The following is a 16,122-nucleotide window of genomic DNA, read 5'->3' on the forward strand; positions in this document are numbered from 1 at the left end:
CGCAGCGTGTGCACATAGCCTTAGTGTATCGTTCAAGCTACAGCTCTGACAATAAAGACAGCTGGCTTGCTACATTGATAGTCAAACAGTTGGGGGAAGTGTGCGTGTGTACGGTATATATATATATACACATACATATATATATATATATATATATACATATACACATATACATATATACATACATACATATATACACATACATATATATATATACACACACACACACACACACACACACACACACACACACACACACACACACACACACACACTTTATTTAGGAAATCTTAAAACCTTTTATTATATCATTGAAAAAGACTTCACACAGAATTAGGAGGAGGAATTTATATATTTATGCTTTAAATACCCCCGAGTCTGATCCAACTGGGCCCTGCACCCTAGGGTTCAAGTGGTGCCCCACTTTACATAGTTACTTAGGTTGAAAAAAGACCTAGGTCCATCTAGTTCAACCTTCCTCCACCAGGTCTACATTTAGTCACCAAGTCATTTATAACCAACAATGTTTTGTGTACTGAGGAAATCATCCAGCCCTTTTTTGAAAGCTGTTATAGTATCTGCCATTACTACCTCTTGTGGTAGTGTATTCCACAGTCTGACTGCTCTAACTGTGAAGAGCCCTTTCCTATTTAGCTGCTGGAATCGCTTTTCTTCCACTCGCAGTGAGTGCCCCCTAGTCCTTAGTACTGTCTTTGGAAGAAATAAGTCATGTGCCAGTCCTTTATATTGACCACACATGTATTTATACATATAAATGAGATCTCCTCTGAGACGTCTTTTTTCTAAGCTAAACATATCTAACTTTTTCAACCTGTCATCATATGGGAGGCCTTCCATTCCTTGTAATAGTCTAGTTGCCCGCCTTTGAACTGACTCTAACTTCTGAATGTCCTTTTTAAAATGTGGAGCCCAAAACTGGATCCCGTATTCCAGATGTGGCCTTACAAGTGATTTATAGAGGGGTAACAATACGTTGGGATCACGGGATCTAATCTCTCTTTTTATACACCCTAGAATCTTGTTTGCTTTAGCAGCTGCTGCTTGACATTGAGTGCTGCTGCTCAGCTTATTTGTAATGAGAATACCCAAGTCCTTCTCCTGTTCTGTAGTCCTGAGTTTACTTCCATTTAATGTATACGCAGCTATAGGATTACTCCGTCCTAGGTGCATTACTTTACATTTTTCAATATTAAATCTCATTTGCCAAGTATCTGCCCATTCTGACATCTTATCCAGATCTTTTTGTAATATTGTGCTATCAAGGTCAGTTTTTAATATCCTACATAGTTTGGTGTCATCAGCAAAGACTGACACTTTACTATCAATCCTATCCACAAGGTCATTAATAAAGAGAGTAAAAAGAATCGGTCCAAGCACAGATCCCTGCGGCACCCCACTGCTGACTATAGCCCATTTAGAGAATGTACCATTTATGACTACTTTGTTTCCCATCTTTTAGCCAATTCCTTACCCAGTTGCATATTGTGTCCCCTAGTCCTTGCTTCTGGAGCTTTAGTATAAGGCTATTATGTGGTACAGTATCAAATGCCTTTGCAAAGTCCAAATAAAATCACATCAGCTGCATTACCAATATCCAGGTTTGAACTTACCCCCTCATAGAACCCCAACAGGTTGGTTAGACACGACTTATCTTTCATGAATCCATGCTGTTTGTCAGTTATCATATTATTTTCTGCAATATATTTTTGCATGTCATCCCTTAAAATGCCCTCAAAAACTTTGCATACTACTGATGTCAGGCTTACTGGACGGTAGTTGCCTGGATCTACCCTCTTACCTTTCTTAAATATCGGTACCACATCAGCAATCCTCCAATCCTGAGGCCCCAACCCTGTTACAAGTGAGTCTAAAAAGATGAGATACAGCGGTCTGTCGATTACGGAGCTCAATTCCCTCAATATTCGTGGATGAATGCCATCTGGCCCTGGGGATTTGTCAATGTTTAATTTACTCAGACGTAGGCGTACTTCATCTTGTGTTAAATTAATTATATCGGGTGGTGGACTTTGATTTTTCACTTGTTGAATGATCCCTGGTACAGTCAGTTCCTTGGTGAATACAGATGAGAAATGCCTATTTAATATCTCAGTCTTTTGTTTGTCCTCTATAACTAACTTGTTATTATATTTTAAGGGTCCGATACTATCCTTTGTTTTCCTTTTGGCATTAATGTATTTATAAAAGATTTTGGGATTTATTTTAATGTCATTGGCGATTTTTGTTTCAGTAGCTAATTTTGCTTCTTTGATTTCTTTTTTACATTTCCTATTGATATCTTTATACTTCTGAAATGCTATTTCTGTATTCTCAGCCTTTAAGATTTTAAATGCCCTTTGTTTTTGTTTTATTATACTTTGTACAGTCTTATTTATCCATAGTGGTTTCTTTTTATTCCTGGACATTTTATTACCAGAGGGTATACGTTTTTTACAGGACTCTAGTAGTATATCCTTAAACTTACCCCATTTATGTTCGGTATCCCCAGTTACCATGACTCTGTCCCAATCTACACATTTAAGCTCTTCCCTTAATTTGTTGAAATCAGCTTTCCTAAAATTCCAGGATTTAGCATTCCCCCTTTGAAATGTTCTATTGAATATTATGTTGAAGCTTACCATATTATGATCGCTGGTGCCCAAGTGCTCCCGGACCTGTAGATCTGAAATTGTATCCGGTCTATTTGACAGGACCAGATCTAGCAAATTATCTCCCCTGGTCGGTTCACCTACCATCTGAGAAAGGAAATGGTCTTGAATAGTAGATAAGAACTTACAGCTTTTAGCAGAACCAGAAGATTCTATGTCCCACTGAGTGTCTGGATAGTTGAAATCCCCCATAATAAGAACCCGATTATTATTATTAGCTGCCTTTTCAATTTGTTCCAGCATTTCACCCTCTATTTGTTCAGGTATGTTAGGAGGCTTCTAGCAAACTCCAATTAGCATTTTTCCATTATTCCCATCCCCATGTACATTTACCCATACTGACTCTACATTGTTGCTGTTCCCTTCAATGTCATCATACAACACAGGTTTTAGGTTAGATTTAATAAATATACACACCCCACCACCTTTTTGGCCTTTCCTGTCCTTCCTAAATGTACTATAACCCTGTATGTTTGTCACCCAGTCATGGCTTTCATCCAGCCAGGTTTCCGTAATGCCCACCACATCATAATCCATGGTTGATATAAGAGTCTCCAATTCATTAATTTTGTTTGCAAGACTTCTTGCATTTGCCAGTAGACAATTAATCCTATTAACCCCTTTATTACTCCTAGCCTCCCTATGTTCCTTGTATGTCCCATCCCCCCCTAATCCTTCATTGACCCCTACCGTCTCCCTGTCTCTATCTGCTCTATCCCCTTATTTGCTCCACTATCCTCCCTCCCCCCGATCCTAGTTTAAAAGCTCCTCCATCCGTCTGACCATTTTCTCCCCCAGCACAGCTGCACCTTCCCCATTGAGGTGCAGCCCGTCCCTACCGTAGAGCCTGTAGCCGACTGAGAAGTCGGCCCAGTTCTCCATGAACCCGAACCCTTCCTTCCTGCTCCAATTTCTAAGCCACGCGTTTCTCCCTAAGCTCCCGCTGTCTTTCTAGTGACGCTCGTGGCACCGGTAGTATTTCTGAAAACACCACCTTGGAGGTCCTGGACTTCAGCTTCTCTCCTAGTTCCCTGTAATCATTTTTAAAGGACCTTCCACCTGCCTCTAACTTTGTCATTAGTACTAATGTGCACCATGACCGCTGGGTTTTCCCCAGCCCCACCCAGCAATCTGTCTATCCGATCCACAATATGCCGAACCCGAGCACCCGGCAGACAACACACTGTTCGGCATTCACGGTCTCGGCGACAGATGACCCTGTCTGTCCGCCTAATTATAGAGTCCCCTACCACCAACATCTGTCTGGGCTTTGCTGCACTCCTATTTCCCTCCTTCCTACAGCAGTTGTAGGAAGGTGTATTTACACCTTTAAAAAGGTGTATTTATTTTGGTGAACTGAACACTAGGGGGAATAAGGGGTGCTTCACACACAGCGAGCTCACTGCCGAGATCGCTGCTGAGTCACGCTTTTTGTGACGCAGCAGTGACCTCATTAGCGATCTCGCTGTGTGTGACACTGAGCAGCGATCTGGCCCCTAGGGGCAGTAAGTGAGAACATTGGTTCCTGATCGTATTGATGTTCTCTCATTAGTATCACATTGTTGTAGCCTGATCTCAGGATGTAAAATGAGGTGACTTCAGCATACCTTTGAAAAGGCAAAGTGCACCTCTCCATTTACCATCCTCCGCCTCTCCTTTTATAATTGACAGCACTCCAAGCAGCACAGCCTGTAATCATCCTTAGCTCTGCAGGGGATGAGGAGCAGGGTCAGCTGTGACACTGCCTATTGTGAAGGGGCTCACCTCACAATTTTGCACAAGAACACTACCATGAAGAATGGGATCTAAAATATCCTTCGGGAGCAACTTTGTCCCAACCATCAAGAGTGATTTGGTGATAAACCATGCTTTTTCCAGCACAATGTAGAAACTTGCCACAACGCAAGAGTGATAACCAAGTTGCCTGGTTAACAAAAGAATGAAATTTTGGGCCCATGGCCAGGAAAGTCCCCAGATCTTAATCCAATTGAGAACCTGTGGTCAATCCTCAAAGTGGGAGGACAAACAATGGCACACATTTTGATATACAGGAGCACAGATTAGGCAAAAATAGATTGCCAGCAGTCATGATTTGGCCCAGAAGCTGCTACCCAGCATGCCAGGGTGAATTGCAGAAGTTTAAAAAAAAAAAAAATAAATAATAAAGGGTCAGCACTGTAAATAGTGTCTTAATGATCAATAAAATTTTATTCCAAGTATAAAAACTTAAATGATCATAACAATTGTACTACAGTGCTTAGATCTTTTAGTCAGATGTTTCTATGCTTTCTGAAGCAGCAGCAAACTGGCAAATTTTAGTTTTCAGTCAACTTTTGGTGGCATCTGTAGTGCTCATGTGACTCTGCTCCACAATTCTGTGGGTCTTGGAAATCTTTGATTAACTGTCAGCAGAAGACGCTTTTATATTTCACAAAATCAATGTATTAGTGCCTTTGCATGCCTTGCACTTGAGTATATTCCCACATTGCAGTCTGGAGCCTTTGCATGATATCTTACAAAATCGCAATGCAAAGCAACTATCACTGGGCATCAAACCCAGATAAATCAGGAATCACTGGATTTTCGTAGTCACTTATATGGAAGGGTAGAGATGGGCAACAAAAGGAAATACTGAGCCTCAGCCATTACACTGCCCATCAGATGACAAACATTCAAAATCAGACCCTTTCAGTCTGGATGAAATCACTATTCTGTGAGTTAAAAACTTTAAATACAGCAAGCAGCTTTCCTCTTTCAGGAACAGTTCTGGTTCAGTATCTCATCCTACTGTTAAGCTTACGATACTGTGACTTGTGTCTAGTGGTTCTGAAACCTTCAGTTCAGTACAGTGATAAAACGGCTTTTAAATAAGTACATGGTTGAATAGGAACTGCTCTACAAACTACAGATGATGGTGGGGGTTTGGATGTTGCAGAATTGATAGCAGCTCCTGGTCAATATAAGACAAACAGTATAATGCAGGAGTCACTTGAGATTGTCGCCTGAGTCACATGCATTGCTCCCCTGTTTGATCTCCAGACAGGAGCACATCAGCTGCATGTATTTCTATGCAGCTAACCCACTCCTGTAGAGATTCAGCGGGCGATGTGATCCCCATGCAAGTGTGATTCCAAAAGGGTAACACTGAAAATAAATGAATAACTAGTAAAAGTTATCATGTGTAATGGTGGCTGGACCTAAGAGGGGGGAAAAAAAAAAAAAAAAAAAAAAAAAAATATATATAATAAAAAAGGTGCGTGCTCAAATAAGTATGAAAATAGGAAGTGCTTGTGCCAAAACGCAAGTGGATTTCCCAGGCTAAGTGAGTTGAGGCACTTTAAGGTAACTTCACGCCTTACTTTTCCCCAAACACAACCTGGCCTAATAGCATAGATCCTGGAGAACCACGGTTTCCACCAGACAACTATAAGCCACCCTTGCCTACTAACCAGTGCACTGTACCCAATGTGTATAATGTACGGATCAGCATTTTTTGAACGATCCTACACTTGATCTTAGCCAAAAGGTTTAAAAGAAATAACAGGGTTATACCTTATATACAGCCATAGTATTTTTCCAGTTGAAGAACACATTTATATGTATGTGGTGGGTTGTTAATCTTTTTCTCCTCATCTGACCCAATAGTCAAATTTAACCCTTTTGTGACACGCATGCAACTACAGTGGAATGTATTTCTCCTGGCCCAATGCTAGTTATCAAAAGATCTGTATAGTGTAATGGTAAGTACATAACACACACACACACACACACACACACACACACACACACACACACACAAAAAACACCAACCTTTAGATCTCACGGATGCTAAAGTAGGAAATTCCTACAAAGACATTGAGTCTACTGTACTTTTTTAAAACGATAACTGTTTGCTCACATTTCTGTGGTCATGAAAGGCACAGAAAATCAGTGTACCACAGAACTGCTTGATATAAAGTCTCTAATAGGCATCCTATATACAGTGTGGAAATTGGAATAACTTCTACCAAAGTGTACAGCCAGCTAAATCAAGTATAAGGAGTTTAAATGGCATAAAAGAAAGATCTTAAATATGCAAGACCCCAGGCACATAGCCAATTCCACAAGTGTACTCGTGCTCTTTATGAGCTGTGGTATAAGACAACCAAAGTAAGCTGCTGTATGAGCCATTGTCTGTGCAGCTAGAGCAACTGAGAACAGAGAAAGTTAAACAAGACGCTCCAAAACTAGTGACAGGACATGCTTGTGGCCTATACACGCTTTAAGACGGGATGAAGGTGGGTGGGAAAACCACAAACGTATAAGCTATGAGGGTTGGACAAGTTTCCATAGTAATGAAAAGGTGTTACAGGATAGGATCTTCTTGTTTTATTTCACACACACTGTGTGTGTGTGTGTGTGTGTGTGTGTGTGTGTGTGTGTGTGTGTGTGTGTGTGCGCGCACGCGTGTGTGTGTGCGCGTGCGCGTGTGTAAAATGGTCTTTTGCAAAGGTCCAGTTTGCTTCAAAATTCCGTAGCAGGTTAAATATTAGAAGACTAACATGACTGCTGTTTCAAACATGCCTCATTTTATATTTTAGATGAACTGGTGCAATACAAAGTTAATCTCAAGGCATCCTTTAGTCAACATACCTTATATTACAATGGATCTGGGACTAGGGGCTCACAATACAAACGCCGTACATCACAAAAAAAGATGATCTTACACCTGATGAGGCAGTTGTATACACTTTGATGAATCCATGTCAGATGGTCTGATTATTTTACACATTTATGTATAGCGTTACTGCGAACATACATACACAGTGGGTACGAAAAGTATTCAGACCCCTTTAAACATTTTTCACTTTCATTGCAGTCATTTGGTAAATTAAAAAAAAAAAAAAATTTTTGCAAACTTATTAAAAAAAAACCCCCTGAAAATCACATGGTCATAAGTATTCAGACCCTTTGCTCAGACACGCATATTTAAGTCACATGCTGTCCATTTCCTTGTGATCCTACTCCTTCATTGGAGTCCAGCTGTGTTTAATTAAACTGATAGGACTTGATTTGGAAAGGCACACACCTGTCTATATAAGACCTCACAGCTCACAGTGCATGTCAGACCAAATGAGAATCAGGAGGTCAAAGGAGCTGTCCGAGGAGCTCAGAGACAGAATTATGGCAAGGGACAGATCTGGCCAAGGTTACAAAAGAATTTCTGCAGTACACAAGGTTCCTAAGAGCACAGTGGCCTCCATAATCCTTAAACGGAAGAAGTTTGGGACCACCAGAACTCTTCCTAGACCTGGCCATCCAGCAAAACTGAGCAATCATGGGAGAAGAGCCTTGGTGAGAAAGAACCACAAGATCACTGTAGCTAAGCTCCAGAGATGCAGTTGGAGGGCTGCAGTGATGGTTAACTTTGTGGAACTTTTTCCCACCAGTCGGGCCTTAATAGCAGAGTGACCCGACGGAAGCCTCTCAGTGCAAGTCATATGAAGGCCCGTACAGTGTTTGCAAACAGAAAAAAGAAAAAAAAACCAAAAAAAAAAAAAAACCCACCCCATTAAGGACTCCCAGACAATGAAAAATAAGATTCTCTGGTCTGATGAGGGAACTTTTTGGTGATAATTCTTAGATGCATGTGTGGATAAAACCAAGCACTGTTCATCACCTGCCCAATACAACCCCAACAGTGAAATATGGTGGAAGCATCACGCTATGGAGGCGTTTTACAGCTGGACAACTGGTTGCAATTAAAGGAAAGATGAATGCGGCGAAGTGCAGAGATATCCTGGAAGAAAACCTGTTCCAGAGTGCTCTGGACCTCAGATTTGGCCGAAGGTTCACCTTCCAAAAAGACAATGACCCCAAATAGACAGCTAAAACAAAAAGGAGTGGCTTCAGAACAACTCTGACCATTCTTGACTGGCCCAGTCAGAGCCCTGACCTAAACCCAATTGAGCATCTCTGGAGAGATCTGAAAATGGCTGTTCAACGTTCACCATCCAACCCGACAGCACTGGAGAGGCTCTGCAAGGAAGAATGGCAGAGGATCCCCAAATCCAGGTGTGAAAAACTTGTTGCATCATTCCCAAGAAAACTCATGGCTGTACTAGATCAAAAAGGAGCTTCTACTCAATACTAAGCAAAGGGTCTGAACACTTACGACCATGTGATTTCAATTTTTTTCTTGTTAAATAAATTTGCAAAAATTTCAACATTTGTTTTTTTTTCTCTCAATATGGAGTGCAGAGTGTACATTAATGAGAAAAAAAAAAGTGAACTTTGAAATTAAATGGATCTGAAGTGTGTTTTTTTTTCTTAAACAAAGTGCCATTGGGCCTGATTCAAAGTTTTTTGTAAGAATCCTGCCATATGTAGATTTGAAAAGTCAGCATTTTGGGGCGACTTGAAGCAGCACTATAATTGTGACTCGGCATTTTCTGCACTTCTTGCCCAGAGTTGACAAAGTGTGCAGAGCTGGGGCAAACTCATGACGAGTGGCAGCAATTGCTACGCCAAAAATCTTACTCCAGCAGGGACTAGAGTAGGATTTGTCATTAGGTGGGCAAGGAGGAGCACAACACTTGACCAATGCTCTTGAATCATTAGAAGGCACCTCTTACTGGAATCAAATGCTCCTTATTTATTATATCTGCTCATCAAGATCGGTATGAAAAAAAAACAAAACAAACAAAAAAACCCACCACTAATGAATCAGAGTAATAGAGTTTAATTCCGGTGTGATCTTCACCTAGCACTTGTAGCTAGGGGCCAAAAAAAAAAAAAATGCCCACTACATTTGAATATATGTCCAATTGTATGCTACACTTTGTAAGCAGTCTCGTCTTGTTACATTGTACAGGGATCATCTTACCTCCCAGCTTTTAGTAGAGGGCTCACTAAAGAAGTTGTCAATCATATCAAGTTCATCTTTCTCCACCACCACAAATCCTTGCTCTTTTGCATCTTTTCCATAAACTTCAGGAGACCATTGGACAAAAAAGGTGTACAGATGATCCACCCTGGAAGATAAAGAACAGTAATGGGCCAGGTCTTCTGATACAAGACACTCCAGACATAACTGGCAGACAGTTCTTAGTAACCTACATTATTGAAGCCACCTCATCCAAAAAATAAAATGCATCAATAAATATCAACTATTGGTGTTAAATTTGTTTCCCTCCCCCCCAAAAAAAAATTATAGAATTATGCTTTATGGCAAGCTTAGAATAACTGAAAATCCTAATTGACAAATATACATTTTCAAAATTAAATTACATAACAAATGTATAAGACGTACCAGATTATTTGCTCTGCAAAAGATTGAACTAATGTGTGTCTAGCGAGGAGAGGACTGATCCACAATCACAACTTCTCACCTATCCCCAGGACCCTCACCACAAGAACAGGAGTCTCAAGTTCCCGTTTGGTTGAAATAAGCATGTGTACAGCCACACTTTTGAAAGGTCCAAGATGGCCCTTTCAATGACTTCCAAAAACTTTATTATGGACTCAACTGTCACTACACAAGGTGTCCTAGAGCAGGTTGGCATGAACAGGAATCTAGCCCAAAGCATACTCACTCTTGAATACTGTATGATACACCCATACTGAGAGAGAAGAAATCACTGCAGAATCCTGCGGAGTGATCCTAGTATCAGCACTATATTATATAGGTAGGCTCCTGTACAAAAAGTAGTTAATCGTTACAGGAGTTTACTAAAGTAGGGAAAAGTCAAGACATTGCTTCTGCGTAGGCTGCAGATAGGTTAGTAGAAAAGTAGGTCACATGGAAACTTTGCTAGTTTGACAGAAAAAAGAAAAAAAAAAAAAGAAAAAAAAAAAAAAAAAAAGTATTTTATGTTAATTATAGAGATTTTCACACACCCTACTGTACAGACAAATTTCCCCCATTCTCCCCCCCCCCCAGGACAGGTAAGGGGGGCTTCTTTCCTCCATCATATCACCCAGAGTCTTTGAGGGGGACAACACTATCCTTTCTGATCTTCCTAATGTAGCACAATAAGAATTTTGGATTATTTTTACTTTCTTTGGCAATGACCGCTTTGTTTGTTTGTTTTTACACATAAATTAAGTTTTCTAGAAGTAAAAGTGTATCTCAAAAAATCAGAATAATCAAAAAGTTAAATTTCAGTAATTCAATACAAAAGGGAAACATATTTGTAGAGTCATTACACACAGAGGGATCCATTTCAAGTGTTTATTTCTGTTACTGTTGAGTATGGCTTACAGCCAATGGAAACCCAAAAGTCATTGTCTCAGAAAATAAGAATATTATATAAGAGCAACTGAAAAAGGGATTTTAAACTAAGAAAAATGTTGTCCTACTGAAAAGTCTGTACAGTAAATGCCTCAATACCTAGTCGGGGCTCCTTTGCATGAATTATTGCATCAATATGGCGTGGGATGGAGTCATTTGGGAAATGGAAAATGTTTCTGATTTCATTTTAGATCATGAGAAAAATATGTGTTTGTCTTTTTAGAATGTAGGTGTAAACTTCTAGTTTCAACTATATAAAATTATGACATTCTACATTTTATCCTTAATCCTAATTAATAAAACAAATTGAATCTCCTCTTTTTAGTCTATTCAGCAGACAGCAAGTAGCTGAACTAGGCCAGGTTTACAGATGTGCAAGCTGCAAAGTGGTATTAGTTCAACCTGTCAATATTTCTGCTGGCTTAATGAAAATGTCAGACAAAAGTTTCCATCTCACTGCACAGCACTTCATGGACTCCGCTCACCGTAGTCTGCATGAAGCTTAAAGGGGAGGAAGGGGGGGGGGGGGGTTATCCAGTCTGAATTCAGAAGTCAGTATGTGACCAGACGTACAAATCCTCACATGGCCACAAGTATGCCACATACATTACTTCAGAGCACCATCAGACTAGTGGGACACGGTCTCGCACTATACACTTCCCAGTGAATTCTTGCAGTGCATGTGATGTAAGGATTTCCAAGTCTACAGTCACATACAGTGACTGCAGACTTAAGGATTTAGGTTGGACAGACTAAGTATGTATATTATATATATTATATACATACACACAGCATCCCCAGTCTTCTGGAACTCGCTGCCTCAACACATCAGACCATCTACTACACTTGCAAACTTCAAAACAGAACTTGAAAACTCATCTGTTCAGAAATGCCTATAACCTTCAATGACCTCACTGCTTCACCACCGTGCAGAGCTGCCGCCCCACCACCGTGCAGAGCTGCCGCCCCACCACCGTGCAGAGCTGCCGCCCCACCACCGTGCAGAGCTGCCGCCCCACCACCGTGCAGAGCTGCCGCCCCACCACCGTGCAGAGCTGCCGCCCCACCACCGTGCAGAGCTGCCGCCCCACCACCGTGCAGAGCTGCCGCCCCACCACCGTGCAGAGCTGCCGCCCCACCACCGTGCAGAGATGCCGCCCCACCACCGTGCAGAGATGCCGCCCCACCACCGTGCAGAGATGCCGCCCCACCACCGTGCAGAGATGCCGCCCCACCTACTGTTTCCTCCCCAAAATCCTTTAGAATGTAAGCCCGCAAGGGCAGGGCCCTCTTCCCTCTGTACTAGTCTGTCTATTGTAAAACTTGTATATGTATTCTATATGTAACCCCCTTCTCATGTATGGTGCTCTATAAATTAATAATTTATATATATTTAATATATATATTTATTAATAATTGATCCAGCTAGGGTGAAGACCTTTAAAACATCTATCATAAAGCAACTTGGGAGGAGGAGCGACAGATTGGACAAGACTCGTAACACTAGCTGTCATGAATTGATCACGGATAGATTCTCTTTGCCTAGATGTGATAACCATTACAGCTTCTTCAGGAGTTACAAGTCTAGATTTGACAGTGAGTAATAAATAGGCCATAATCATTTGCCTAGTATAAAGACACTTTCAGAAAATAAGTTATATATTTGCACACACCCACATATAAAATGGGTGCGAACAAGGCCTAAGATGACGGAAGTATGACCTCATTACAAGGTATTGGAAGATACTAAAGCAGCTTTTCTTAAGACTTCACACTAGGGGTCATTCAAGACTTGTGTAATTGGAAAACTGTACACTAAAGGCCCCGTCACACTAAGCAACATCGCTGCTAACGAACAACTTTTGTGACGTAGCAGCGATGTTGCTGTGTGTGACATCCAGCAACAACCTGGCCCCTGCTGTGAGGTCGTTGGTTGTTGCTGAATGTCCTGGGCCATTTTTTAGTTGTTGCTGTCCCGCTGTGAAGCACAGATCGCTGTGTGTGACAGCGAGACAGCAACAACTAAATGTGCAGGCAGCAGGAGCCGGCTTCTGTGGAGCCTGGTAACCAATGTAAACATCGGGTAACCAAGAAGCCCTGTCCTTGGTTACCCGATATTTACCTTTGTTACCAGCCTCAGCCGCTCTCCTTGTCAGTGCCGACTCCTGCTCTGTGCACATGTAGCTGCAGGACACATCGGGTTAATTAAGCCGATGTGTGCTGTAGCTAGGAGAGCAAGGAGCCAGCGCTAAGCATTGTGCGCTGCTCCCTGCTCTGTGCACATGTAGCTGCAGCACACATCGGGTAATTAACCCGATGTGTGCTGTAACTAGGAGAGCAGGGAGCCAGCGCTCAGTGTGCGCTGCTCCCTGCTCTCTGCACGTGTGGCTGGTCACTAGTTGCTGGTGAGCTCACCAGCAACTCGTGTAGTGACGCTCCAGCGATCCCTGCCAGGTCAGGTTGCTGGTGGGATCGCTGGAGCGTCGCAGTGTGACATCTCACCAGCAACCTCCTAGCAACTTACCAGCGATCCCGATCGTTGTTGGGATCGCTGGTAAGTTGCTTAGTGTGACTGGACCTTAGGGCTATCTGTCCACGGTAGAATGTTGCTGCGGATTTTTCTGCATGAAAATCCGCACTTTTTTTGCCGCGGATTTTTATTTTTTTTCCCCATTCTATAGCTAAAATCCGGATCAAAATCCGCAACAATAATTGACATGCTGCAGATTTTTCCGGATCAAAATCCGCGGCAAATCCGCCGCGGAAAAATCCGCAGCATGGACACAGCATTTCCAAAATGCCATTGAAATGGCTTGGAAGTGCCGCTGCTGCAGATGTTCGGAAAATCCGCGGCTTTTCCGCAGTAAAGTCCGCAGCGTGGACACATGGCCTAAAAGGAGCGGATTTGGCACAATCAGAAGTAGCCTGTTCGTGCCCCCCCCCCCCTCCCCCTTTTTCCTGGGAAGTTCAAATAGAGAAGATACCGTATTTTTCAGACCATAAGACGCACTTTTTTCCCCCCAAATGTTGGGGGAAAGTTGGGGGTGCGTCTTATGGTCTGACTATAGGGCTGCGGCTGGGAATGAGGGTGCTGCGGGTCATCGTGGGCACGAGCAGGCAGCAGCAGCGCCTGCTCGTGACCACGTGGGCCCGCTCATTACATACGCACGCCCATCCTCCCGCCCATCTCTCAGCGCTGAAGCCGGCGCTGACAGGTGGGCGGGGAGGATGAGCGGGGACGCGCGCATAGTAAAGAGCCGGCATGATCACCCCTGGCAATTACAGCCTGGAGTGATCATGTGCGGCTGTATTCACTGCCCCCCGCGCGTCATTACCAGCGCGGGGTGCAGTGAATCAGTGCACTCACCCGTCCCCGTGTGTGGAGCCGCCCCCCTGCTGCACGCGATGTCTTCCGATCTGTGCCGGTCAGCCGATCTGTGCCGGTCAGCCGATCTGTGCCGGTCAGCCGATCTGTGCCGGTCGGCACAGACAGGAAGACATCGCGTGCTGCAGGGAAACGGCTCCACACACACAGATCAGCGTGCCAGAGAGGAAGATGATCGGTGCTGCAGGGAGTGAGGAAAAGGTGAGTACAAACGTTTATTTTTTTCTCTGTGCTATAGGATACAGGCCATATACCAGGATAGTATATGAGCACGATGGGAGTATATGAGCAGGCAGGATGGGGGGGGGGCATGTGAACAGGCTGGATGGGGGGGGCATGTGAACAGGCTGGATGGGGGGGGGGCATGTGAACAGGCTGGATGGGGGGGGGGCATGTGAACAGGCTGGATGGGGGGGGGGGGCATGTGAACAGGCTGGATGGGGGGGGGGGGCATGTGAACAGGCTGGATGGGGGGGGGGGCATGTGAACAGGCTGGATGGGGGGGGGGGCATGTGAACAGGCTGGATGGGGGGGGGGGCATGTGAACAGGCTGGATGGGGGGGGGGCATGTGAACAGGCTGGATGGGGGGGGGGGCATGTGAACAGGCTGGATGGGGGGGGGGGGTATGTGAACAGGCTGGATGGGGGGGGGGTGGGGGGTATGTGAACAGGCTGGATGGGGGGGGGGGGTGGGGTATGTGAACAGGCTGGATGGGGGGGGGGGGGGGGTATGTGAACAGGCTGGATGGGGGGGGGTATGTGAACAGGATGGATGGGGGTTTATAGCAGGATCATATACAAGGCAGGATGATCATTACCAGGATGGGGTACCTTAGTAGAGAATTTGGGGACATTACCCCCATAACAGTGTCAGCAGCAGATCCTCGCCCTATAACAGTGTGTCATGACCACATTTTTTGCTTAAAGTTTTATTTTCCCATTTTCCTCCTCTAAAACCAGGGTGCGTCTTATAGTCCGGTGCGTCTTATAGTCCGAAAAATACGGTAATTGTCTCAATTTTAATTTAAAGCTTTGTTCACACATTTATTGCCGCTTTTTCTGCGGCAAAACCTGCTCTTTGCACAAAAGCAGGTTTGCTGCAGATAACGAGTCATTTGTCTACAGTAAATATTTATTTTTTTGTGAATAAAACCAAGTCAAATCCACACTTTTTTGACTACTCATCTCAGTCACCCAACTCGTCCTTGTTACCTTTTTTTTGATCCCTGTCGCTTGCGCCAAAAATCCCTGGGCCTCTTACTATGAGTAGCCACTTGCCGCTTTGATGGGGCCTAGGAGTGTTCTGCGCTAAGGTGTGAAAGGTCATGACATGAAAAGTGAAACGAACTTCTGCACTTATTCACAGATCAGAGCTGAAAGTCCCAACTCCGTGTACAAGGTCTGGGAATGACAGGGATCAGAAAATGCTATGAGGACCAGACAGACCACTAAAACAAAAAAAAAAAAAAAAAAAAAAGCCAGAGAAGTGAGCAGCAGGAGATTTTAGTTTTACGTTTGGATGGCCCTCTACATTTCAGAAAACTAGCGGGCAGTGGTCGGCATCTTCCTACATCTGCACTGAGAAAAAAAAATTCAAAAAGGACAAAATGTGGATTTTTGCTTTAAGGAGTAAGGGTCCCATTACACGTAGTGACGTTCCAGCGATTCCGACAACGATTCGACCTGGTCAGGATCGCTGGTATGTCGCTAGTGAGCTGGCAAAGAGGCAGATCTAATTAACGACGCAGCAACGATACAGCGATCCGTATAACTACCTC

The 16,122-nt window shown here is 43.4% G+C and overlaps 1 protein-coding gene across 3 annotated transcripts in view; it reads right to left on the reverse strand.

Annotated features, from left to right (window-relative positions):
• NCOA7 (nuclear receptor coactivator 7) overlaps positions 1–16,122 on the reverse strand; it is a 217,954-nt gene that overhangs the window by 18,213 nt on the left and 183,619 nt on the right. For all 3 annotated transcript variants that reach the window (XM_075339939.1, XM_075339938.1, XM_075339940.1), the window contains exon 11: positions 9,553–9,700. In XM_075339939.1, the coding sequence (XP_075196054.1) occupies positions 9,553–9,700 (148 nt within the window). The remainder of the gene's footprint in view (positions 1–9,552; positions 9,701–16,122) is intronic.

This window comes from Anomaloglossus baeobatrachus, chromosome 3 (assembly GCF_048569485.1).
Source record: "Anomaloglossus baeobatrachus isolate aAnoBae1 chromosome 3, aAnoBae1.hap1, whole genome shotgun sequence".
Taxonomy (NCBI): domain Eukaryota; kingdom Metazoa; phylum Chordata; class Amphibia; order Anura; family Aromobatidae; genus Anomaloglossus; species Anomaloglossus baeobatrachus.